The 27,938-nt window shown below is 35.8% G+C and overlaps 1 protein-coding gene across 6 annotated transcripts in view; it reads left to right on the plus strand.

Moving 5' to 3' along the window:
- Positions 1 to 256: 256 nt before the first annotated feature.
- The window catches only part of QKI (QKI, KH domain containing RNA binding), a 146,616-nt gene continuing 118,934 nt past the window's right edge, over positions 257 to 27,938 (plus strand). For all 6 annotated transcript variants that reach the window (XM_045544708.1, XM_045544709.1, XM_045544710.1 and 3 more), the window contains exon 1: positions 257 to 962. In XM_045544708.1, coding sequence (XP_045400664.1) covers positions 821 to 962 — 142 coding nt within the window. In that variant the 5' untranslated portion in view covers positions 257 to 820. The remainder of the gene's footprint in view (positions 963 to 27,938) is intronic.

The following is a 27,938-nucleotide window of genomic DNA, read 5'->3' on the forward strand; positions in this document are numbered from 1 at the left end:
GACCCCGTCCCGGCGCCGAGGCCCGGGCTCGCCGAGCGCGGCCTCCCGTCACGCCCCCACCGCCCGGACCCGCAGGCCGCCCGGCCAGCCCGAGGGAGGGACAGAGCACGGCGGCGGTCCGCGCCGGGGGGCGGCGGCGGGCAGCGGGAGCGCGCCGGCTGGGCCCCGCTAACGGCCGCCCTGCGCGGCCCCGCCCGCCGCCCGCCCCCGGCCCTCCCCGCGCCGCGCCCCTCCCCCCGCCGCCGCCGCCGCTGCTGCCGCCGCCGCTGGCAGCGCCGCCTGAACTGAGGCGAACTCCGCCGCCAAGTGAGTGAGGAGGAGGAGGAGGAGAAGGAGGAGGAGGAAGAGGAGGAGCGCAGTCAGAGCGCGGCGGCAGCGGCAGAGGCGCCGCGGCGGGGACCAGCCCAGAGAGACCCCGAGCCCGCGGCACAGGCGGCGGCGGCGCTGAGCGGGCGCGACCATCTGAAGGAGCGGCGGCCCCGGCTCCTCCTCGTCCGGCGCCAGCGGCCCGCGCCCGCACTCGGCCCGCCGAGACCCGCCTCCCGCCCGCCGGCCTCGTGAGGGACGCGCCGAGCCGGCGGCCGAGGAGCGGCGGCGCCGGGAGCGCGTCGGGCCCGGGCTGAAAGTGCCTGCGGGGGGCGGGCGAGCGCGCGGTGCCGGCCGCCCCGGGGCTCGGCGCGGGAGCCGGAGCGGGAGCCGTCGCGGAGTGGGACGCCGAGTCCCGAGCGGCCGGCGGCCGGGGCTCGCCCCCGCCCCTCCCTCCTCTCCGGCGGCGGCGGCGGCGGCGGCGGCGGGCGGAGTGAGCTGCGGAGCCTGGAATATGGTCGGGGAAATGGAAACGAAGGAGAAACCGAAGCCCACCCCAGATTACCTGATGCAGCTGATGAACGACAAGAAGCTCATGAGCAGCCTGCCCAACTTCTGCGGGATCTTCAACCACCTCGAGCGGCTGCTGGACGAAGGTGAGCCGGCTCTCGGGCCCCAGCCCCCGAACCCCGCCGGGGGCGGCCCCCTTTCCCGGTCCGGGATGGTGGGGAGGGAGGGAAGGTCACGGCCGGGCGGGACCGCGCGCCGGGGGGACGGGGAGGCCGGGAGGAGGGCTCACAAAAGAGGCGCCGGGCCCGGCTCGCGGCGGGCGGGCCGGGGCGGACCCGCAGGGGCCGGACGCCCCCCCGCCCGCTCGGCTGGGACCCCGCGCCGCTGGCGCCCAAGTTTGTGCCCTGGGGAAGGCTTCAGGGCAAGCCCTCCGGCCCCGCTAGTTTTCACGGTTACGTTTCCGAAAATCGAGAGGGGCCGGTTCAGGCTGGGTGGTCCTCCCCGAGCGGACCTCCCTGAGAGCAGGGCCCGGGCCGCGCCGCCGGCCTAGAGGACACGCGTGTCCCCAGCCCCCGCGCGGCCTCCGAGCCCGCTCTCAGCGCGGATCTGCGAAGCCTTCCATTTGGGAGCCCGCCTCTCCTGAGGACTTTGTGGGATTCCCAAACGAAAGCATTTAGTGGGGTTTTGTGTTCTGTAGTTCGTGTGGCTCGTAAATAAATACTCAAGTTGAAGTCAGCGTGGGGCTTGTTAATTGAAAGAAATCCGTAGGAGATCGAAAGTAATGCTGATGTAGCCGAAGGTGACGACAAAATGACAGCGAAAATTACTTTTTGTCCTTTTGTTTGGGGAAGCGAGAACTGTTAGGAGTTTAACTTCACTTTTTTCTGTGTGTGTGTCGGGGGGGGGGGCGGTTGGAGTACGAAATACCGCGATGACAGATCTAAACGTAATCCCGAGTTTGAAAGAACTTGGGCGGAGGGTTTGCTTCTGGGACGCAGCCGCCTTGGCTCGTAGGAAGGGGAATCGAGACGATTCAGAGGGCGAAATAAAATTGAGCAAAAGTTGGCAAAAAGCTTCGTCGGTGAAGTGCTGTGGGGAGCGAAGAATGACAAGAAGATTAATGTTGGCCAATTCTGGAATTTTTTTAAGAAGTTCTTCTAGCAATAACCTGGAATATTAATTTCTGGTAGCTCCGTGGGTTTGTGTGGACGCCTACAGAAAAAAATGACCAACAAAAACGTCTATTTTGAAAACCGAATTGCAAGGAGTTTCTTTACTCTGTTCAGAGGTATCGCCAGAGGATTGTTTGAAGGAAATTGAAAACTGTAGGTTGAAGAGATGAACGGTGGATTTTAGATTTTTCACAAGAATTTCGAGATTTTTAAAAATAGAACTGGGGAAAAGGAGTCTGAAGCTTAGGGAGTTGGAATGTCACTAAAGAACAAAAGACCGGAAATATCTCCAAGATAAAAAGATGGTTAAACAAAAATCACAGGAGCTTTTGTTGTCTTAAAAGTTACAGAAACAGTTTTAAAGTAAAAAACTTATTTATTACTGCTTTTTCGTCATTTTGCTTACATATGTTAAGCGTAGCTAAGTAACCCATATTAAAGTGGACGTTTTCCGCTATTGGAACAAAAAATCTGTTAATTTCAGATTGCTCCAGAGAAAACTTGAGCTGTCTCTTTAAGGGGTTCTGCTTTTCTTATTTGTGTTGGCATTTGAAAGATTGTGGAGGCAGAAAACTTTCTGGAATGTCAAAAAAAAAAATTGCTGGAACTCTTAAACTGAGTATTTCCAACCATGGGCGCTAAGGGGCGCCAGTTATTATTTTTAACCATGGAAATGTTTGGAATGAAATGTGTAATATACTCAGTAATCTGACCTATATTAAATTTAGTCGAAACTTACATAGATCATTTGATTTGTCATTGTTTGTCTGTAAAAGTGTTTGCTAACACTGAAAACACTTTCTTTAAAAATATTGGCACTTTATCACATTTAAAAAATAATGTGCTGTTATTTTCTCTTTGGCGTATTTTGGTTAAAGTTTTAGTAGTGTTAGTAACAATTTCTGTTGAAAGTTTTTTTTTTCTTAAAGTGCATTTGTTTAGAAGAAATCCCTTACAGACATTAAAATGAAAATAGGCCCGGACAATATTTAGGGTTAATTAAATTGAAATTAGATTGCATTCTTAAAATGTTGAATTCAGTCAAAGAGCGTAGAAGAATATAAAAAGTTTGGAAATATCTTCACCTTATGTGTACTTTTAAAAAACCTAAATAATTTGAGTTTCATGATTAGTTATAAAAGGCTTTTCACTTGTGCTTTTATGTTAATCTAAAATCTTTAAATTTAGAGTGATTCCTTGTTAACAGGTTTCTAACTTTTTGCTTTAATAATTTTTAGTCTTTCAAGTATAGAAATTTCAATTCTGTCATTATTTCGAACAAAGGTTTATTTCTCTTTGGTTGGAAATAGTAACCATTTGAGTTTTAAACGTAGGAGACCAATAGTTTATTTAGAATGATATCTTCTCCGTAAGATTTGTTTTCCCTTTTAAGATGGTTTACTCCATTTCTCATCTTAGTCTATCTTCAGTTTCAGTGTTTTCAACTCCCTAGCATAAAGATTGCTTTTGTATGGTAGCTAATGGTTTAAAAATGGGCAGCATAATGACTAGGAAGTTTGTTTTTTATCAGACCAGTACAAACATGCAGGAAAAAGGACTATTCCTTAGTGTGGATTAAGCTGCTTCCTGTAATTGTTAGCCTTATTACAAACTTAATTTGACTTAAGGAAAATACTGGTTTGTGAAGTGCATCACATTTTTTCTTGCTGCATGATTTAATTGTGAAGTTTGGCTAGTTGGTATTACCCCTTTGTGGCCTGTCATTGTCTGAAACAAATTAATCGTGACTTCTGTTTGTGGTCAGGAATTACATTTTCGTTTGCCCATGATGCTTAGCTGAAAAACTGTAAATTTTTTTCCCGTGATTAGTTTAATGAAGTTAGCATGTTGTACTTAGAATAGATGTGTCTTCTGATATTTAGAAATTTTGAATGAGATTTCACCAGTTTTATTTTAAAATGTTTTTCAAATAATAAGCTTTACAAATTTGTCAGTTTGAGAATTTTTGACTACTTATAAATTTGGTAATTAAGTATGAGAGGTTTTCGTAGTTGATTAAAACTTGAATGCTTTAGAATGAGCATTTTAATTGCTTACCAAGTTAACCTTTAGTCTAGATCTTGACTATGGACAATCTTTTTGTTTTACTGTCTGTTTTTGTTTGGGCAGGGTTGGGGAGGCGGAGGGTTGTCATTCTTTCCTTGTAAGTATCTTGAACGTGGTTGCTTTTTAAAGTCCTGAATAAATTCTGGGTTGGGCCAGTCACATAAAGGACATAACTTCATTTTGGAATCTTTTATTGAAGATAGAGGTGATTATAGGATTACAGATGAAGCCTAGGTCTTAAACTGCTCTGAGAGAAGTTTTCAAGTGAACCCTGAGACCATCCTTTGGAAAGAGCAGTTAGAACACAAAAGATTTTTTTTAAAGAAAGACTTTCTTTTGTCATGAAAATGAAACCTAATAACAATAGTTAAGTGCAAGTTACGCTTTTATAAAATTTTGAATTTAGAATTGAGAAAGGTGAAGAATAAAATTAATTTGACTTAAAAATTCCAAATGAGGGGGAGGTGGAAAACTAGGTATTTTAAAATCAGATTTTGTGTTTTTGTTTTTTTGGGGGGTGGTCCTTAAAGCTGCTGATCCAAGAATTAAAAACATATAGTTTGTGAGGAAGGACAGTCGAAGTTTTTTCATTATTGATATCAGAAAAATTAGTGTGTGACACAGAAAAAGTGAGCAGATTAGATGCTGCATTACTGATTTGAAAAATACGTTTCCATTTTCTGATGGCTTTTTGTTTTTATAATAAATTTTCTTTTGACCTCAACTTAGTTTCTCACTTTGCCTGCTGCCTCTCCCATAAGAATGTTAGCAAAAATATTTTAAGTTAAAACTTGCTTTACTAGTCAACATTTTTCCATGTTAATGTTTATTGCTATTTATTATGCATTCATTATTGAATGTATCATACCTTTAGTTTTCCGACGTTTAATTTTTTTTTTTTTTTTGAGAAACTTTGTTCATTTGCAAAAGCTTTGGCTAAAAAATTATATGGCTGTTGGTAATGAGGGGACTGTTGCTATATAGGTTTCTTACAATTTTATGTTTTCTATTTGTGTGAAGAAGCAGTCATTGACAGTAATCGATATCTGTGACAAACAGATTTTACATAAGGTGAAATAATGAATTTGTTCTTTAGGAGCTAAGATTTTGCTTTTGTACACAAGCTCTTTGAATTAGTTGTAATAAGAAGGAAGGTGATATTTATAATCAGTCATTTCTATTACTTTTTTTTCTTATCCAGGAGGTGTCACCAGCTATATATGCCAATAATGGAAATGATCATTTGTGTCGTATTGTGGATTACTTTTTCAGCAGTCATTCTCTAGTTTTAAAGCCTAACTCCCCTGTAGTTGGAAGGTGATGATTCCTTTGTAAACTTTCTCTAGTTCACATGTTTTATAATAAAAGTTGTATTTTTGAGGCTACAGCAATTAATGTTAATAAAGTAAGTCTCTTTGCTAATTACATTTCGCTAGCATATTTGGTATGGACACCTTTTCTTAAATGACTTTGAGAATATCAAGTTAAAACAAGGTAATTTGACTTCTTAAATGCTTTGTGCACTTTATATTTCTGTTTGTATTGCCTTACTGGTCACTGTTACGGTGCTGGAGCTGATTAAAATTAGTCATTTTTCCAAAGAAGTGAAGTAATAATCCCCTCCTTTTACCTGGCCTTCACTGAAGCATAATTCAGATGCTCCTTTTTTGAGACCAGTATACTTAGACATGTGAGGACTTTTCTTTTTTTGTTTTGTTTTGGTATTAAGGGAATTAATTATACTAGTGTGATCTTAGGGACAGCCTTTTTTTAAAACTTACTGGAACTACACTTTAATTTACTTGAGAAATTCTGTGTAGCTAATATATTTGTTTGATGGTGCAGTTGTAAGCAAAACTTCCTCTTTGTTGGAGATGAAAAATGCTGTGACATTGTTGGGCTTTATTTGTTGATAAATTAAAGATAGCCCACTGAGCAACTTTCTGCTATTCATATGTCAATTGTTATGAAAATATCTAAAGATCTATTTTAAGGCTAAAGGATGGAAGGTAGGTAGTGGGCCCATGTTAGCAGGCCAGAATTAGAGTTATATACCGGTTTTTTATTTACCTGATTGACAGCACTTTATTATTTTCTCCGACCCCTGCTTTATTTCACGTTAAGACAGTTCAGTGTTAATTTTAAGTGCAATAATCTATTTTTTCCCGTTAATGAGAAATTTTAGGGAATACTTACACCACTTATAAAAATTAGCATTTCAGTTTTGGGGCCCAAAATAGCTAAATTATTTGATGTCCAAGTGAGATTTTTACACTTTTATTTTGACTTAATAGAAAAGCAAAAAACAGTTTGGCATGTTAGTGTGACTGTTAAGAAATTTGTTCTTAAGTACCCCAGTCTGTTAGATACTACTTTCTATGTAGTTATTATCATAGTTAACATTGTAGTATTATTACCTGTTTTGTATTTGTCTGCCTTGTTAGAATTAGTTCCTTGAAGGTGCCCACCTCAGAGCCTGGCATATATACTCTCAGGTGTTTGTTGAAGTATATCTTGGTTTGATTTCTAGTTTCTCTGAAATAGGAGATGTGCACATGAATTTTTTAAATGAAAATATAGAGGTGACATAAACATTGTCTCAAATCTTTAAAAAATTAAGCAGTTGTATAATGGTGATAGTTTTAGATGTTTATAGAAAAAGGTATGTATATTTTTTTCTTAAAAATGACATTTAAGAAATATTATTTATAGTACTTGCTGTCCAGGTGCTTAATCTTAATTTCACTTTAATGTCATTGGTATGAATGAGAATTAGAAAGATAAAATTGTTTCACTTAAGCAATATGATTTCTAGCCTGTCCTTATACCAAAGTATATCAATCCATAAGCAGAGACAATCTACCAGTACTCAACCTCAGCTCTTGAAAGTTTTGGCCCTTTTGGAATTGCATAGGTAAACTTTTTCCCCAATTACCTATAAAAGTCAATGTATATAGGTTTTATACTCTAAATAAAGTACAGTAGGAAAGATTCCTTGTTCCTAAGTGCTACTTTGGTGTGTTCAGAATAAACAAGGACTATCTGAATGGTTTTAGTTAAGAAGAAAGCTGAATATAATTGTATGTGGCAGATTGTGATTTAACACACATAGCAATTTTTAAACACAGATTTATCTTTAAGCTAATTTGAAACAGTGCCATTACTGGGAAGACTAATAAGTTGAAATTTTCAGGTAACTGAAACTTAACTCTTCTATTTCTAAAAGGAATCTATTACTCTGCAGTAACAATGTTTGAAAATCTGTGATGAATTTTTAAAAAATTAGATTTCAGAAGATAAGTGATTTATCCAGAATTTCTGTAATTAGCAAGCAAAGGACTATACTTTTTTTGTCATTTCTTCAATTTCTTGAAGCAAAAACTCTGAAAACCCAGCAATCCTAAAAAAATAAAAAAATTTGTTTATTATCATAATGTTGCTTTGTATATTATTGATTCTAACCTATATGTTTTACAGAACTAAATTTTGAGGCTGGTGAAATGAATCAATTCACTGTAACATTTCTATCACATTATTTATGGTAAGCAGAATTTGTCAGGTGGGGTTGTCATGGATCCTTTCAAAGATTTTCAAGTGTTAGAAAAAAACATCACAGTGCAGTTAAATCCATAAAGTGGTTCCATGTTATGGCCACAAAATAAGAAAAGGGCATGTGAGTGGGTGTGGGGATGTGTGTAGACATTCATGTCTATAAAGGGAGATAGTAGATGTGAGTTGGCCTTGAAATCTTTGAGAGTGGGTGCTGGTGAGGTTCCAGATGAGAATGGTTTTCTAAATAATTAAATGTCTAGTTGGTCCCAGGATTGAAAAGGTAGCAGGTCTGAAATAAGCACCCTGCTTTTGCTTTTGAGTGTAGGACAGGTCATTATAAAGACAGGGCATGATCACCTGGTCAGTAGCAAATTATTGGGGAGCCCTTGGCTTTAAAGCTAATTTTATTGTTTGAAATACTTAGAAAAAACCAAACAGCAAAAAATATGTGTTACATCTTTGTTACATTTTAAGAGTAGAACTTGGAAAATGCATAGAAAAACTTGCAATTTTTAAATTTGAAGGCTTTTTTCATAAACTCTCAATGTCATAATTTCCTGGGATGGGGTCTCAAAATTGTCTTACAAACAGTATTTAAAGAAATGTATAAGAAAAATGAGGAGAAATGAATATTTCTTCTTGGATGTGGATGTCTTGCATTGGTAGGGAAAATTAAAATAGTATCAGAGGATTGTTTTAGAGCTGCAGGGGACCTGAGAGTTGAGAGGTATCTTTTAATGATAAAAATTTTGTGATAATTAAGAAACTAAAAGTGAGAAAGTACAGACATTTTTAGAGGATTTCAACTCATTTGCTTATTTCTTGGTAGCCAAAGGATAGAACCTCAGTTCTTTAAATGATGTGACACAAATAAATCCGGTGTGTATTTAATAGTGTTGCTGTTATTACTGTCATTATTTTTACTCCTCAAGAGGAAACGTTTCTGATTGGAAGATTTAGTATAAAATTGTAACATTGATAAGTCATTGAAGTCAGAAACGTATACGTGTATCAGTTTTAGATGAGCATGGGATGAATAGCCCAATGATTTATCAGGTAGACAGCCAAAGAGTGACAGTCAGAGTGACAGCTAGAGGTAGATGATTACTTATGAATTGGTGGAAATGGTGCCGCACTAAGTGACTACTACAGCACATTCCTGGTGCCAGCATCTGGAGGATGATTGCTCATTTCATGTATATTCAAAGGAATTAAACATAAGCCACAGTTGTTTGCTATATCCCTCTGATGTAGTTGTTACATGGCAGGTGAATAATTTTTTTTAAGAAAAAACACAATTTTCAAACCCAGGACAAATAAAAATTACTCTGAAATTGTGTATCTAATTTTCTATTCTTGCTGCTACCACCATGCTTGGGTGATATCCCTGTTGTCATGACAGGTATTCAAGTGTTAATTCTGCATGTGTGTGCATGCACATGCGTGAGCCAGTGTAAAGATGAAAATGAGTGTGTCAGCATATGCTAATGAGACCATGTGGTGAAGTGGGAAGAGTTCTTTTGACTACAGAGCTGGGATCTAATCATAACTCTGCAGCTAACTAATTACTTTGGTGATCTTGGACAAGATCTCTAACCTTTTTGAACCTCAGCTTCTTCATCTGCAAGTGGAATCATCAACTGCCCTGCCAACTTCAAATCCATGTATTCTGAGACTGAGGGGTATCGTATGCAGAAGAACTCATACTGTAAAGTAGCATCATCATTTAATTTCTGTCAACATTTTCAGGTTGTTTGTGATAGGATGAACAATCAGGTAAGCAAAGCAGCTTATAGATAATGAGAAATGAAAAAGGGAGAAAGTAATTTATCCATGTGGGTGTTGCTAGTTTTTATGTGCGTGAAACTCACTCACTACTAGCACTCTGGTAGTTCAGAAGAAAAGTCACTTTGAGCTGAACTATCTAGTAAGGGTTTTTTTGAGAAGTGGTACCTGAGTTGGTATTGATAGTTGGTAGGATTTAATGAGGTGAATGGGAAAGTGGAAGACGTTCCAAGGGAGGACGAAGTACAGCATTGCCGGCAACAAGGTGACGGAAGACTGAAAGACTTGTTCAGGAAATCATACAGATTAAGTTGCTTGGAATGGCAAATGCATGGAGAGTAGCAGGAATTAAAGAAAACTGGAGAGAGACCGTGTTAGGGCTAGATTGTGGTAGGCCTTGAAGGCCAGAATACATAGTTTGAATTTTATTCTGAAGGTTGTAGGGAATCATGTAAGGCTATCATAATGAACTCTAAATGAGTAAACTAACAAGAGTGTGTAAGATACATGGATTTTAAGGAAGTACATGTTTGATGGAGTGTGAAGAGTTAAGCTATTGTATATGGTTACCCTTTAGGAAAATTTTTGTGAATAGTTATATTTTTCTCAAAACAACATTAATAAAATTTATATTTTGAGCTTTCTGTATTTCAGATTCTTCAGAGGTTTTTTTTTAGTGTGTTTTAACTAGTAACAAACATACACAGATTTTTCTTTTTCTTTACTTGCAAGTTAGTGTATTCATCCTGAAGTATTAGAACATGTGAGGGCTCATTTGTTTAGCTGTCACCCCAATTTTTGTTTACTTAGAATTGAGCTTTCATAAAGAGAATTGAATAAAATCTTGGTTTGTGAGAATCTTAGGAATTCTTGAATTAGTCTGACTTGGAGAAAATTTTGTCCCAGTCTCACTGATGTGTTAAATCTGAATGGTTTAGCATGCATGTACAATGCAGACTTTCTGAGAATTTTACTGCAGTCATTGTCCATTTTACTTGCTTTTATTTAATCATATTTATTTTTGTTTATTTTAAGTACATTAGAGATATCTTGATATTCCATCCCTAAATATGTGTGTATCTCTTTAAAAATTAATATTTTTCCTACATTGTGACATCACACTGAACAAGGTGGGTTAATCCTACACATAATAACCAGTCCATATTAGATTTCTGTAGTTGTCCCTCAAATATTCTATATAGCTGGGTTGTCCGAACCAGAATGTTACTCAGTATCACTCATTGAATCTGGTTGTTATGACTTTAGTTTTTGAAATCTAGAACCATCTCTTTTATTATGACACTGGTTTAACTTCCTTGTGCTTGTTCCTTTGTACCTTTTGTATCTAGTACGTTGGAAGTTAGATCTAAAGGTATAATAGGTCCAAGTACAGCATCTTTGGCTAGAGTACATCAGTCATAGGTGCTGCTGTGTGTTTTATGTAGTGTCATATTGGGAGATACAGTAACTGGTTTCACCATTAGTGAAGCTAAGATTGATACCTGGATTAGAGTGGTAGTAAATGGATCCTTCTACTGTAAAGTTTTTTTTTCTCCTGGTACCAGAAGTTAAACAGACACTATACCTAAGGTTGCCTCACCAACCATTCACACCATGGTTTTAACCAGTTGCTTATCCTTGACTAAATGAGTTTCATTAGGACTTGCAACATGATGATTTTTTAATTCCACCATTCTTTTTTTAGTTATTATTTGGCATTCTTTGAAAGGTAGAGCTTTCTGTCACCATCAAGAACTATACTTATATTTGAAGTAAGTTGTTAATGGGAAAGCCAGATAGATGCTTATTCTTATTATCAGTTGGTTCCCAAAGTAAAGTGTTGGTATTCTAGCTGCTCCAGATGGGGACCAGTGAATTTTTCTTTTTTTTTTTTTCATTATGGGATCATGGATTTCATAGACTTTGTGTATTTAAGTCAACTGTAATTAATTTTGATGTTCAGATTGTCACGACTTTGGCCAGTGATGATTAAACTGGCTCCCCTATCTTTTGAACTCTTCCTTGCTTTCTGGGGCAGTGTGGTGCCCCTAGCTCCTCTTATGCTTTCTCTACCCCACAGCTAGATTTGGCCGTTTCTCTAAGGTTCTTTTCAGTGGGAATGGTATTAGAGACTTGAGTTTTGGTGCTAAATGTGTTCACTGCTGTTAGGATGAGATTACTTCCAGGACATTTTCTATGGACAGGTAGACAATATTGATTTTAAAAATTCATTAGTTCATATTTGTATGTTCAGTTGAATTTTAATTACTGTTATAGTCATGTCTTTTTCCCCTGCCAACACCAGACTAATGTGGTTTTTGACAGTGACATAATTACCTATTTGCTTTATTCTACAACATAAAGACAACACTTTCAAAAAATACTGCTAGTAACAGTAAAACTACTGAATATATTTAAAATTTTTTTAGCCATTTTAGACATATTGCAAATTATAGGTAAAGCCAGTGACCCATTGTTTTAATTGATTACAGTTTTCTTCATTCATTTTGGGTCTAATTTTGTGTATAGTCAGTTTTTATTTTTACCAAATCTTGGTTTTGATTTTTTGATGTTATTACTGACTGGCTAAGTTCTTTTGTTGTTGTACTCTCTGGTTCTATTGGCTTTTATCATTTGCTCTGGAGAAATTTGAGGAAAATATGCATATATTTTTAAAACAGGGATGTGTATGTGTATATATGCATATGTTTTATGGACGTATGATCTGGAAAGATAGCTAACTTAAAAGGAGATGGTTTTGTTTAGACAACCATTTTGTATCTTGAGCATGAAAGGTACGAAAAGAAGAGGAAAATAACAGGCAAAATGTTTTAATTTAGTGAATTCTTTTGAATAATATTGGCAAAAGAACGTATAGCTCTTTAAGCTTTTAAAGTCCTCCAAGATAGAGAAATTTCTAGGTAAAAATTAAACATCAACATTGTATTTCTAAGTAGTTGCAAAATCTCTACTGCAAACTTTTTGTCATTAAGAGCTTTTAATAGTAAGAAACTTTTGTTCCAGCAGATGGGGATATTAGTACACAAAAGAGATCATTTAGTGATTAAAATGTATTGAGAAATAACACTTTTGCCAGAATAGAAAAATATTCTCCTTTAAATTGTAAGGAAAGATTTGCTCAGGAATATGACAAATAGCAGTTATTGAATTTAATATTTTGGGTGGCATGTGAATAGTTACGATAATTTCTTAAGTAACTTTTTAAAAAACCATCTGTTGGTATGTTGACTATATTAAATATAATTGGATTAAGACATTGGATTGAGTGCAGAAATTTTCTGAAATAGTTTCTGCCTTTACAGCTTAGTTGTTTGAAGAGTTGTTATTTTGGTGGGGGACTAAGTTACATATATTGAGAGCTATCATTTGTATATTGTCTTTGTAATTCTAAAGTCTTTAACCAGATAATTGATTTCTGTTTACTCATGTAAGTCAGAAAAAAAATGTGTCATAGTTTACTATTATATGAAGAGAAAGTTCTTTTGGGCGTCATAATTTTATTGTAGTAATAAAAATTATCAGCAGTAAAAAGATAATCTAATCTCTTTTTATTATAGTTTATAGCATTATAGCATTCCTTGTCAGTTTTTTTACTTAGGTAAATATTGTATGTTTTGCTTTTAAATATGCCTTGCAGTTGAAGGTATTGTTCATTTAAGTTCTTTCTTAGATATGGTTTGGAAGTATGGGTTTTTGTTGATAAGTCATGTATTTAAATTATGTTTTTCCAGTTATATTGAGCTTTTTTAAACTGCTAAAGCAATTGTAAAATACCTTTTTTCCTTCAATTACTTGAAACTGAACTTTACATATGAGAGATATATCTTTTTTGTTCTATGTAGAGAACAGGGAGGAAGAGTTTTTTGTAGAACTGATAATAACTTGCATTTTACTTGCATTCCCCCTAAACTCTTATTTTCTTTTCTGTTATTTCTAAATGCAGAGAATTGAAGATCCAAACATTTTCAATTCATTTTTGGCGGTAGCATGGTTTATAGCCTCTTTTAATTCTGGGAGAGCTGGTGGTGAGGGCACAGAGATATCATAGGACATTATCTTTGAACTTTAATAGGAATTATTACTTTTCAGGAGATGACCAATTTTGTGTATACGTTTTTGTTTCTTACAGTCGTTTGAGAGTTTATGAGAAGCTTGAATTTCCTTCTCTCAGTAATCATCAAAAACTGTGTTATATAGGACTGGACACATTTATTCTTATTATAAAGAATATTCTTTATTTTATGGGGGGAAATGTGTCAGTTGAAAAGTAGGCCAGGTGTGGTGGCTCACACCTGTAATCTTAGAACTTTGGGAGGCTGAGGCAAAAGGGTCTGTCTCTTGAGCCCTGGAGTTCGAGGTTACAGTGAGGTATGATGACACCACTGCACTCTAGCTGGGGCAACAGAGTGAGACCTTGTCTTGGAAAAAAAAAAAAAAGAAGGTGAAAGTACCCATAATTGACTGATAATCACTCTTAGTGTTTTGGCGAATTTCCTTCTAGTCTTCACTCCCTCCCCGTTTATGAATATAACAACATTGAGATTACACTTTTTTAAAAAAAATTTAATTACATCATAAGTATTTTCCCTTGCCATTTCATATTCCTTGCAAGAATAATTTTTATGATAGCATTTTTCATGTTATTGAGGTGTATTATAATATATTGGATATGTCACTTTGCTTTCAGGAGGTGTGTGTAATGATAACATCAGATAGTTTCAGAAGTTCATTGCTCACTTCTTAAAAAACCTTAACTTACTAACTATTGTAACTGGGTACTACGAATACCAAACTCCTACTTTTGCAATGCGGTTAATCTAAAATCAGCATTTTATGCTGCACTGCAATAGAAAGTGATTATTATGATGCAACATGTAGTTTTCAAATAATGTCACAGTTGTGTATTTCACATGCTAGTTTTTAATGATTTCACGTACTTAATTGAAATTTTTGATTCTATTGACAAATATTTGGCTGTGTACTATGTGTGAGATGTTATGAGGGATATACTACAGCTTCAGATTCATTCCTTGTCTTCAAGTTATCTGTGTAATTGGAAAGATAATATGAAAATAAAAGAAATATGAAGTAGTATAAATATACCAAAAGGACTAAAGATTGTTGCTAAAGAGATTGGTTTAGGATGGGGAGGTTATAGAATGTTTCAGGTTGAATAGGTAAAATTTCACCTGGCTCTTGAAGGACAGATAGATTTAAGTGGAGAAAAGATAAGGGAGTGGTATTATAGACACAGGAAACAGAACAGTATTCTTGAATGTGAGAACATTTTGAGTAGGGGACTAAAAGTATTTCTATTGGAGAAAGGTTTAAATGCCTGGAGTTTAGATTCTGTCCTGTTGATGATGAGAGAGACCCATTTAAGGCTTTTCCTTTTGTGCCTTACTCTTAGTGTTTTGTTTTTTTTTCTTTTATCTGCTTTCATATGTCTGTTTTTAGTCCAGGTTTTCTTACCTCTAGCCTTATATGGGCGTTAAATTATAGTGTGATATGTTAATGTGATAGATTGTTATGCTTGCTGGTGTTTTTCTCTTACCTTCAGTTTCAGATCTTTTTTCTTGACTTTGACTCTCTTGCTCTTTTGGTGATGGAGGAGTATCTAATTGCCTAAATTTTATTTGAAGTGTTTTATTCTTTTGTTTCATAGTACATTTGAATTTTGCTTAACTAATATGAAGCCATTTGTTTTAGTTCTTTTCTGTATATTGGGTGCAGGGAGGAAGAGGTACATCTGGATCAGTGAGTGTGAATTCTAGAGCTGATGAGTCTGAGCTCTAAAGATGAGTTGGTAGTATATTCTGGTGTATATGGTATGGCATGGTTTTTGCCAGTATGCCGCCTTTTCTCCATTCTCCCCCTTTGCTTTTGTTGTAATGACTTAAAAGACTGCAATCTTAGGTTGGAAGGGAGAGAAGGAAGGTCTGCTAATTTAAATCTGAACTGAGGGAGACTTCAGGGAAGTGTTTGCAAAGTGTATTCCATGGAATACTGGCCTCCCTGGATAATCTGAGAATAGAAGGGTTCTGTAGTCCAAGCAGTGCTGCATACTCCTTTTGTGAATTCAGCATATATTGATCTATTAAGTATCCATGATCTGTGGTAAAGAAGAGTAACTACTGGGTTTAAGTGAGCATTTTCTGAAATTACTTGGTAAAGGAATGCCTTTTTTCTTTTCTTCTTGGAGGTAGTTCTGAGAATACATAGCGGGAAATTTTAGAAGATTGTAAAGACCTGTGGATCCTGGGAAGGAGGCATATTTAAATAATAATTTTTTTTTTTTTTTGAGACTCTGTCACCCTGGCTAGAGTGCAGTGGTGTCATCACAGTTCACTGCAACCTCAAACTCTGGGCTCAGATGATCCTCCTGTCTCAGCCTCCTGAGTAGCTTGGATTACAAGCACGTGCCACCATGCCTGGATAATTTTTCTATTTTTTTGTAGAGAGAGGGTCTCATTCTTGCTGGAACTCCTGAGCTCAAGCAATTCTCCTGCCTCCTACAGGCATGAGCCACCTCACCTAGCCTTAAATAATAATCCATTGGGAATCATAACTTATTTTTGAACGAGAATGCTGGTTTAAGTCAGATCAAAGTACCCTTTGAAAAAAAGTAGTTATATTTATTCCATTTAGCTCGGGCTTCAAGTTTCAGCTGAAAGGTAGCAAGAAAAAGTGTCCATTCTGGCTTTAATTAAATAACAGTTAAGTCAGTGGTTTCCGTAATGTCTTTTATTTAATTCAGGTGTATTTATTGCCTAGTTAAAACTTTAGATGTGCTGCTTTTTAAAATAAATAATCTAAATACAAAAACATTACCTGCCAACTTAAACATCAAACTGAAACTTGCTTTAAAATAGCTATACACAGAGAAGTATGCTCATGTTCTAACACATGTCTGGTTTAAGTCTAAAATTTTTAAATTTGGAAACTACTGAATTGTGACATGAAGAGGAATTGCTAAATTTTGAAAAGAAAAATGTCTCTGTTAGATCATTTAAATAAACATTAAAATGCAACGATGCAGTAGTTTTGTGAGATCTATCAGTAACTGGTTGAGTTTTTTCTGTGAACTTAGATTTTAATCTGTTAATATATTATCTCTTTACTCATCTATTGTTATTCAGTTGTATCATAAAATGAAGTTTTGATGAATTGTATAGTTTGCAGCAGACTTTATTAATAAAAAAGGGAAGAATAAGGGTGGGTGGTAGAATAACATTTCACTTGGAAGGCCCAAAGGCTTTTTGTTAAAAAAAAAAATTTTGTCCCCATTCGAAGAAAAACCCTGTGATTTGGAGATTTTAAAGCTGGCATGGATTTTAGATATCATTGTCCCATCCTTTGTTATATATGTAAATGAAGTATCTTTACAAAGGATATGTATGAAGAAATTTTGTAGATTAGAAAGTGCTGGTTTCAGGAATGGTAGGACATCTGGCTCTTGGGATAGAAATATATCTAAATTACATTATTAGCGAGTAAGAGTACCTTTGGGCCTGATCCCCTCTAAGGAGAGTGATGTCATGACTGATAATTTGTGTAATGTGGCTACCTTCCGATATGAGTAGTCTTAGTGATTTTAAATTCTATTTTGTTGCTTGAAATATCTTCCCAGGTTATTTTTAACTTTTCCTGCAAATAAGAATAAAATTAAACATCTAATGCACAGAGTCATATTATCATTAAACTGATGTTAAACCAGAAACAAAAGCCTCTCCCAGGTTCAGGGTAGTTTCCATTAGCATTTTCCAGAGGCTGAATCTAGGCCTAGGAACAATTCATTGTTTGTCTAAAGGTTTTCACTGTCCATGTTTTACTCAATATAAATAATTTAAAATCTTTGTTAGAGTAGGCTCTTCATTTCGTCTGCTTTCTTTAGATCTAGGTCATTTGCCTTGGAATAATGTGATAAAAGTCTAAGATGAGGATTGCTAGACTAATATTTAGACATGTTTGTGTCGATGTCTTGTACAGGTTGTAGTTTATAGGCTAGGATAGACTTACCTAAATTTTGAAGGGTAATTAGTTGAGGAGAGGTGTCTAATTTTAAGTTGTTCTTTTTGTAAGTATTGAATAAAAGAAAATATGAAAAGAGGAAGTGAGTAGAGAGATAAGTGGATCCCATAAGAGAATGATAGTAATTAAGGAAGATGAAAGTAAGATCTGAGTTGGAAAATCCTAGATCTGTTTTTCAGTTATAGGAAAATTGAGTTATTTTACTTACATGGTGGTAAGAGGCATGAGAGTCTTATTTTTCACATTTGCATTCAAATGAAACTTGATTTTCATTTCATTTTGTTATTAAAATGTATTAATTAGACATCATAGGATATATTAGTCACATTGCTGTTTATATTACATGGTAACTACAGATGTGTCTCAAGTTGACTGCCTTTGAATACTAAATTATTAGTTTGTGGAGCCTGAGAAGGGGGAAAGAGTGCAAGTATTGGAGCAAGTGCTGATCATTTCAGAGGATCCTCAAATGATTTCATGAATTGAGTCTCTTTAATTGTTAATGTTTTTGTTATTAATGGTGAGTACATATATCTTTACAGTATAAATGTGAATCAGAAGAATAGTATAAATATGAACCAGAAAATATAGCATGTCTTACATTTCTTAAATGCTACATATAGAGAAATATTTTATGAACTAAAATGTGTACATATATATGTTTATATAATTCAACAACTGAAATGAAAGTCTCATGTAATAATACTTTTATCTGTACTACCTGTGATGCAACCTAGTACTTTGCTGTTTCGTTTCATTTTTAAAAATGCTGGTTGTAACTGATAATATTGATTTAATGGGTTGTGACCTGTGTGGTATTAGTAAAACTGATGTTAGCTTCTGCTGTAATTTAGGTTTCAACAAACTTTCTTTTAAATCCAGCACTTTGCTGGGTGCTGGTGATACAAAGATGAATAAGACATAATCTGGTCCTCAAGGAGCCGTACAGTGGTATGGAGAAAAATGAAACAAAGAATCTGCAGTGCTTTAACTGCTGTAACAGAGGCATGCCCAGATCAGGATGGAAGGGACCACATCATTTCCTAGCAGGAAGATGAAAATGTCTTCTAGGTTCACATATTACTATCTATAATCTGATAATTCCTCTTCTTACAGGCTTAACTTAATGTCAAATTTAGTTTTCTGCTTTTAACATAAATCCAGTAAATGTTAAATAATATCAAATTTACCTGAAAATAAGAGAATTCTGCTTGTTTGGCTTAATGACCAAGTTTGTTAAAAATTAAATGTAAATTATATATATAATCTTACAAAAACATATAAATTTCACAAATGAGTAATTCTGTTTTTCTAAATATACAATGATGGCTAGCTTTAATGTCATCATTTGGGAAATACTTATTTCTTTTCTGACTTTTTCCCCCTCTGTATTATGACATATTAAGAAAGGTAGACTCAGGTATTAATAGAAGTGATATATAAACATATATATTTGACCATTGGCTATTTGCCCAGATGATGAAAGCTAAGCAACAAAATAAACCATGAATTTTTAAATAATAGAAAAAAATGAATATTTAATCAAAGAGCACCTTAAATGATTTTTTATTGCAATCTGGATGGATTAGAGATATAACAACTTTTTATCTTGTGGTTAATTCATTCACAATAACATTTCATCTAAAAATTAGTAGTTTAGTTGTGTTTTATACAACAAACTTAAAGTATGGCATTTCTATAAAATCTCCTTTCTCTAGGTCACACAGTGGTTACAGGTTTTTCCTCTGAGTGGTAGGCTCCTACATCAGGTTGAAGAAGCTAATGTCTGAATGAATGTGGTGGTTGCCTTAGAATGATTTTGCCGTTAGCAGTGAAAAATGTTTTCCTTACAGTTCTTGTGCAGCAGGCCATGGAGTAAAGCACATTTTTATAATAAAGGTGATGAATTTAATCGCAAACTGGCAGCCAAATGGAAATTGCAGACCTTGATACTGGGAGAAAATTGCCTATAAAGCAACTCTTGAGAGAACAGGCTTTAAATTTATCCACCCATTTCGACATTGAGGAGAACATGGGAATCATAGGATATTTTGCTTGGCCTGCTTGGTCGGATGAATGACACTTTAGTGTTAAAAGAGCTAGAGATAGTTTAAAACTGCTTAAGCTTATACATTGCAGCCCTTAGCACACACATTTTTGTATTTTCTAAGTATTTAAAATACTGCATTTTTATATTTCAGCACATGATATGCCTAATGAATTGAAATCCATTTACTACATTTCTAATCATATGCCATGTATTTCATGTTTCTGCCATGTATATGAGGAACTGCAATCTTGAAGGATGCAAAATACTCTGGGTTTGTAAGTAACACTCAGTTGGTAGAATCTTTGCCATATAAACTATCAGTCTTTACTGTTTCTTATTGTATTAAAACAGTTTATATTATAAAATTTAAGCACAGAATGGTAGAATTTCTATTTTGGGAAATCTGGATGTTGCCATTTTTTTTACTCTAAATGACTAGTGCTTGTCATTTTTTAGAAATAACAGTATTTAGAGTGTTTACCTCTTAATCTAGGTGTATGGTAGCATGCATTTGGAGGTGCCCCTTCCCTCCTATGATACACATTATTTGTTAACAGAGAGCTATGTCCAAATGGAGAATTATTTGTGACTATTGGAAAGTGAGACCTATCCAAGGAAAGTAAATGTTTGAAATGTAAAAGTTCTAATATAAAGTGTGAAAATAACATTTCTTATAATTATTGAAAGTACTGGGTTTTAAAGGGAAAGAAGGATTATTTCTAGATGGTTATTAGATTTTGCTTCGATATACAACCCTGATCTGATTGACTATATTTTCTGGGCAGCACAGTACATTACATAATAAGGGTGCAGCGTGGTAAATATCCACTGTCTTTAAGTGTAGAGTTACAGAAGGGTTTAGTTTTAAAGCAAATACGGGAACTTAATATTTGATGATTGAGAGAGCAAGAATAGAAGAAAAAAGTTTTATAAATTCTCTATTCAGGTGACAATTTATTGAGGTTGTCAACATAAGACTGAAGATATGACAACGCAGAAGAAATAGGAGTATTCCCTTTTTTATTTAAATAAGAACCAGTAGTTGTATCTTTGTCATTGAAAGTAGTTTCATCTAAATTACTTTAAGTGTTAGACCTTTCAAAGACTAATTATATTACATCCATACTAGGAGAAGAGAGCTTAGCACATAATGTTGAAGGTACATTTGAATGGGTAGCCGTCTGAGATTTGCATGGGGAGCAAAGTTTAAAATAAATCGACTCCTTTACTCTCTTATCAGTGATATAGATGCTTGGTCACTAGACTTGGCTTAAGAAAGCTGTGGCAAGTTTAGAATTCAGAAATAGAGCCTAAAGATTTGATAATCTTTATGATAAGCGTTTCTTAGAGAAATACAGTATAATTATTTTAATTCTAATGCTCCTGATCCAAGAAATCAGTATGTGGAAAGTTTATTTTTACTTTGAGACAAAAACTAGAATTTTTGCAGTTTAACATGTGAGATAACCTAGAAAAAGGTACTACACATATTTGTATGTAATTTATAATATATGTATGTAATTTTAATGGTGTACATATTATGTGTGTATAAATATAGTACTTATTAAAATTTTACTGTTCTTGTGTAGCAGGCTGTGAATTTAGTGTATTGATTACCAAAGTATAATTGGCTAAGTATAATTAGCTGTTTATAAGCTGAAATTCAGCTCCCGTAGATACTGGTGGTAGTTTACTTTTTAAAAAAGTTTTTTTTTGTTGTTGTCATACGCTTAAATACATACCCAAAGCACTATTATTGTCATAAATGTAGCCACAATTTAGTTCAAGATTATTTATGCCAGAGTCTGAAACACCTGAAGTATCTGAGATTTTGAGTTAATGTGAAAGGATTTTAGAATCATGTGTTTGAACAGTCACATCACTAAACTAGCTCCAGATACAGGATTGTCAGGATGCTGTAAGGTAAGGAAGGTAAGCACAGAAATATTATAATCTCAAATTGACAGTGTAAGATGTGATGCTTTTCAGTTTTGTTTTGTTTTTGTTTAGATAACTATTATAAGGTTTTGAGTTCTCGTTTTGCAAATATACATTACAAAATTATGCAACTATACATTATAAAGTTATGCAAATATACATTACAAGCTAGAATGACCCTATAATTCTGCTTTCCCCAAATTATTCACTTGAGGTTAAAATAATTTTAAACTCCAGAAATGTGGTTAAACTAAAAAAGGTCAGATCCTGAAACAAAAAGCTCTGACCTTTTAAAAAGTGTGTGTTGTGGGAAAAGTGCTAGAGACCTTTTGCCCCAAGTATTTGAGGGTCATTTTAATAAGCTGTATGTCCTGTGGGCTTTGTATTTGAGTAGTTTGTAACATTTTATGGATTATATGGTTGAATATTTGAGGAGAATCTTAGTGCAAAAGAATTGGAAAAGTTAAGGTGTGTCTGTTACATTCTACTTTCCCTTTCCTGTTTATAACAAATCTGCATGTGAGAAGTTATTTGCAAACAGCATTTGTTAGGTGTCTTTTCTGCGTATCTTTTATGCTAATAGAGTCTGGGAAAAGACCATTTTTGGATTTCAGATAAATATTTATCAGATTAGCAGATACTGTCTTCCAGATCTATGAGAATAGGGTATTTCCAGAATGTATAATTTTACATAATTTCTAGTGACAATATTGATGACCAATACTATTATTACTTTGGAGATAACACATACACACACGCAGAGCCATGCATCACGTAACCACAGGGGTATGTTCTGAGAAATGCGTCCTTAGGAAATTTCATTGTCTTGCAAACATTGTAGAGTGTATTTGAACAAATCTAGATGGTATAGCCCTACCACACACCTAGGCTCTGTGGTATATGTAGCCTCTTGCTCCTAGGCTACAAACCTGTGTAACATGTTAAAGGTACTTACTGTAGGCAGTTGCAACGCAATGGTTAAGTATTTGTGTATCTAAACATAGAAAAAGTACAGTAAAAATATATATAAAAAGGTAAATGGTGCACCTTTATAGGGTGCTTTCAGTGAGTGAAGCTTTCAAGACTTGAAGTTGCTCTGGGTGAGTCAGTGAGTAGGTGGTAAGTGAAGGTCTAGACATTACTGTAGACTTTATGAACATTGTACACTTTGGCTACACTAAATTTAGGAAAAAAATTTCTTTATTCAATAATAAATTAACCTTACTGTAATGTTTTTACTTTATAAACTTAAGTTTTTAAAACTTTTTGATCACATTATACAGCTATACAAAAATCTTTTCTTTCTTCATATCTTTAGTCTATAAGCCTTTTTCTATTTTTATTTTTTACTTTTTCAATTTTTTTGTTAAAAACTAAGACATAAACATATGCGTTGGCCTAGGCCCACACAGGGTCAGGATCATCAGTATCACTGTCTTCCACCTCTTGTCTTCACTGAAAGGTCTTCAGGGGGAATAACACACATGGAACTGTCACTTCCTCTGATCACAATGACTTTTTCTGGAATATCTCCTTAAGGACTTGCTTGCCTGAGGCTTTTTTACAGTTAACTTTTTTTTGTTTTTAAATAAGTAGAAGGAGTATGCTCTAAAATAACAATGGAAAGTATGGTACGTACAGTAAATACATAAACCAGTGACATAGTTGTTTATCATTATCAGGTATTGTGTACTATACACAGTTGTACATGCTATAGTTTTATATGACCAGCAGTCTGGTGTGTTTGTTTATATGCAGACACATATGTGAGTAATGCATTGTCTTACATCTTTAGGACAGCTAAGATGTCACTAGGCAATTGGAATTTTTCAGCTTCATTATAATCTTATGGGACCACTGTTGTTATGCAGTTTATTATTGACCAAAACATCATTTTGCTGTTTTGCATAGCTGTATATTCATGTTTGTATGTATCAGCCATGTTACATACCATCTCATTTAATATTTATGGTAATCCTGTGAACTGGGAATAACTTTTATAGATGAAGAAATGGAAGCAGACTGAAACATTACAATAGATTTTGTAAAAAGACTGTGCTTTTGGCAGTTTATTTCTCCATTTTTTATCACAGATTATTATTTATAATCATGTAATCAGCTATTTTGTATATTTTTTAAAAAATAAAATTTTACATAACATTTGAACTGATAGTTCAGTTGTGGACAAAGACTTGGAAACAGGTGTTTTATCTTGCCTTTGTGCTCTGTCATATGCGCATTACATTAAATTATCCTTAGCTGTTTTAATTGTAGCTCTGAGGAAGTCAGTTGATGTAAATAGCTTGCTTGACTTGAAAGTGTCAGTCTTCTCAGGAGAGAAGATAGTATAACATATTTGAAAGGAGGAATTATATTATTCTCTTTTAGCACTTATTTCATTTAGTACTGACCTTCTTAAAGTGGGTTCACAGTCTCGTTCTGTTGCTGGGCTAAAGTGCATTTTTTGGTATATTTTGATACACTGATGCCCCTGGACTGATGGTTACTACTGATGTTCCAGACACCTGTGAATTGGCATGGTTTTGAGAGATTGTACTGCCTACCACTTCCCCTGCTTTAAAAAAGAAGTGTACTGAGGGGTTCTAGTGTACTTCTTATCATTCTTTTGCCTATGAAATTATCCACCTAAAGATGGTAGAGCTTGCTGTACTTTGTCTTCCTAGGAGTGTTTGGTTTTAAATTGCTATTAGGGAGAAATTCATCTCTAATGACTGGATTTTACGCATTTTCCAGTTTTAGTGTGATGGTAGTGGAATGCTGTTTGAAATAATTTTTTTTTTTAAGATTTCAGTTTCTGTCAGTAATTTCACACTTGTTGCTACCAAGTATCTTGGTGAAGACACGTCCTTGTTCATAGAAATCCTGCTCATTATGAACTTTTCACTGGGGAAAAAATACATACTGATTTCAAGGAACAGATAACCAAATTTGAACAGTAACTTGTGTGTCTAAGCCTTAGCATGGCTAATGTTCATTGACCTTTGTCTTTGAGAAGTTTTTGAATAAAGGAACAAGTATGTCGAGCAAGAAAAACAGAACTACTTGCCTGGGTAGTCATTGCCATTACTTAAAATATCAATCCAGTACAGAGAGGGGATTAGGAGTCAAAAAATAAGGTTCGGAAAAAATCCTTGAGACAGAAGCATATCTTCCAAGCTTTTTTTTATGTATCAGATTAGTCAGCATAATTATGTGTGATCAGGGTGATCAATATGTGTCCATGTTTTTTCCCCTTTCATTCTCCTTTCCTTCATAATAATTAAAGTCAGGGTTTAAGTGTCTAGAATACAATTTCCTGAAACTTGGTTTTTCCTATGGAAACCAAGAACTCTGGCAGACTTTTTTTTTTAAAAAAAATTGCTTAGTCTTCATGTTTAAACTTAAGTACTTGTAAGACACTAGGCCTCGTCAATCATTTCTAGTCTGCTAATCTGTTTACATGGAAGTGGGTTCTTTGTAGTAGAATTGTGATGGCAAGGACCATATTGCTTACCATTGTGTCCCCAGCACAGTGCCTGATCCCACAGAAAGACAGGAAATGCTCAGTCAATAATACCAGATTCTTGAGCACCTATTTTGTGCAGGCATTCTACAAATATTTGTTGTTCAAGTGAAAGAATTAATTCTATCAAACCCAGAAGTTCAGCTCTAGAATAATCTTAGATGTCCTTATAGATAAGTAAACACAGACTGTGAAAAGCTTAAATAACTTGTTGAAGGATATGCAGAGCTTAAATGATTGTCTCTCAGCTGACTTTTATTCCAGTTTTAATTTGGATATGCCACTCTTTTTTTCATTCATTTATTACTATTATGTCTCTACTTTTCCCCTCTCCTCTTCTTTATTTATAGTTCCGGTTTCTACTCTTTTCCTCATCGTTTTCCTCTTCTCTATCTGGCTCTTACGGTATATCGTCACTGCTTTTCCCACTGTCTTGGTCCACTTGCTTTAGTAAGAACCAAATTTAATTTTAGGGAATAATGCTGGAGAGGTCATATGATATGAGTAAAAGAATAACAGCTGTGGAATTAGACCTAGATTTGAATCCTGAGTTTTTCGTTTGCAGATTACATGATCTTTGGTAAAAGTACTTAATCGCCAAATCTCAGTTTCCTAACTATAAAATGAAGATGAAAATATTACTTCTAAGGAAATCTTCTGACCATACTGTAATAATAAAGTATTGACCTTCAAGGCAGACTTCTTAGAGAGACTCTGTGTATGGAAAGAAATTAAACCTCATTACTCTAAATTCTGTATCTGAGAACTATCTTTCCCCTTCTGTAATTGTGTGCTGCCATTACATCACTATCAACTGTTTCATTGCCAGTAACACCCTGCTGTGACATGTAAATCAATCTCTAGGAAAGATTTGGATAACGGAGAAAACAGAGACTAAGCAGCTAGATAATCTGTTTACAAGGAGAAGTCATTTTAAACTATTAATATATCCTTCTATAGAGAGGCCTCCTGGTACAGTGTCTGGTTGGCTTGTTTCCTGGGGGCTTTGTCATACAAGTTTACTTTTGGAAGCCCAATCTCAAGCACAAATGTGAAGTCCAGAGGAAGCAGGAGCTCTTTTTGAATCTAAGTTCTGGTTTCTCATCTGAGAACTCAGTTTTCTCTGGATAATTAATTCTAAAAATGTCTGTCTCTTAACCGTATAGACCACATGATCACAGAATTCAATATAATATTGGTAGTATTTGCTTAACTTCCCTAGATTATACTGTAGGATGATTTTAAGGAATAGAAATTCAATAGAAGGTAAAGTTATTATTACTTTGCATTATGAAATAGTAATATGTTGAGAAGTGCTTTTTAAAAAGAGGCCATACTTGGGTACTCTGCTTTGACTATTATGGAGACCATGACTATATTTGCACACTGCCATGTTCCTAGGGCCTTGCCCAGTGCCTGGTACATGGTATGTATACAATATATTTTTGTTTAATGCTTATGTGAAAAACTAGTATTGTACCATTGATTATTAAGACCTTTTTTTTTAAACTGAGATTATACTTTATTCAGGCCAGTTTGTACATTTAGGAAATACAAAAAATTTATATTCTGAACATTTTTACTAAATATACTTTGAATAGAGGTTTAATCAGGACTGTGTGGTCTTAAATATAGGGGTTATGAAACAGCCAAAGAGAAATGAATCACTACGATCCCTTTTGTGCAGTCCTGGCAGGGGCAGCCTCCTCCTTATGGGTTAGGCTTTTTAAAGCTCAGCCCAATCATGTATTTAGATGCCTGTGTAGTGTATACGATTTTCTCATCTTATCTACCAGACACTCGAGAAATTTAGCATTGATGTAATGAACATGTTATTAACAGTGTATTCTAAAACTTTACAAGGCCAGAATAAGAGAACAAGACATTTTGAGAAGAGCAGTGTGCATTTGTTACTTTAAAGGGAAGAGAACTAAGCTAGTAGATATCCTATTGAAGCTTGAGTGAATTTATAAGAATGTTTTGTAACTTTGCATGTTTTTGTGCTAATAGTCCTAATAAGGTTTGTTCAAATGGTGTTCTTTTTCTTTCTTTCTTTCTTTTTTTAAGGATCTACATGTTAGGAATATAGCAAAATGCAACAACGAAGCTATCTGCCCCCCAGAGTTTATAGTCTAATGTGGGAAGCGGGAAGTAGGCAGTAAGTAGAATATATAGTATATTAGGCAGTGTGAGTTTTGGAAATATATTGGACAGGATGAAAGGGATCTGGTGTGCTGATGGGTTGGGGCAAGTTGCAGTTTTAAATAGGAAGATGAGGGTTTGGCCTCTGAGAAATTGAAATTGAAGCAGAGATTTGAAGGAGGTGCTGGTATGAGTCATACTGGTCTCTGGGGTGTAGCTTTCCAAGGGAAGAGAAGAGTCAGTGCAAAACCTTGAGGGTGGCACCAGCAATTCTTGTGTTGGTTGTTGCCGGGTTGGGCTTGGATCATGGGTTAGGAGAATAGTTCAGAAGAGTAAGAGGAATGCGGGTAAAAGGAGCCCATGTGGATGTTGTAGGTTCTTGCAGATCTTTGTGAGGACATGGGCTGTGATACCAGCTGAGGTGGGAAATCATTAAAGCAGTGGTTCTGGGCATCCTTTTAGGGAATCTGTGAGGTCAAAACTATCTTCATGTGCTGTGTGATACTACAACAAATTGATCACAGAAGATAAGAGAATCTAGCTGTCTCTATTAAGGCAGACATTAAAAAGGTCTGCAAAAATATAAAACAATGACTTTTTCACTAATTTATTTTGTTTTATTGGAAAGTATATTAGTTTCCATAAAGTGTGGCTTTTTTGTTAACATGTAATGAGTTTACTGTTATTTTTAAACGAATCAGAAATAATTTAAACTTTTTTTAGTTTTAATTTCTAGTGTGTTAAATATTGATAGATAAGACTCTCATGAAGAGAAGCACTTTGGACTTTCCAAAGTAATTTTTTTAAGAGTGAAGTCTTGAGACCAAAGAGTTTGAGAACA

Source organism: Lemur catta, chromosome 2, assembly GCF_020740605.2.
Source record: "Lemur catta isolate mLemCat1 chromosome 2, mLemCat1.pri, whole genome shotgun sequence".
NCBI classification, from domain to species: domain Eukaryota; kingdom Metazoa; phylum Chordata; class Mammalia; order Primates; family Lemuridae; genus Lemur; species Lemur catta.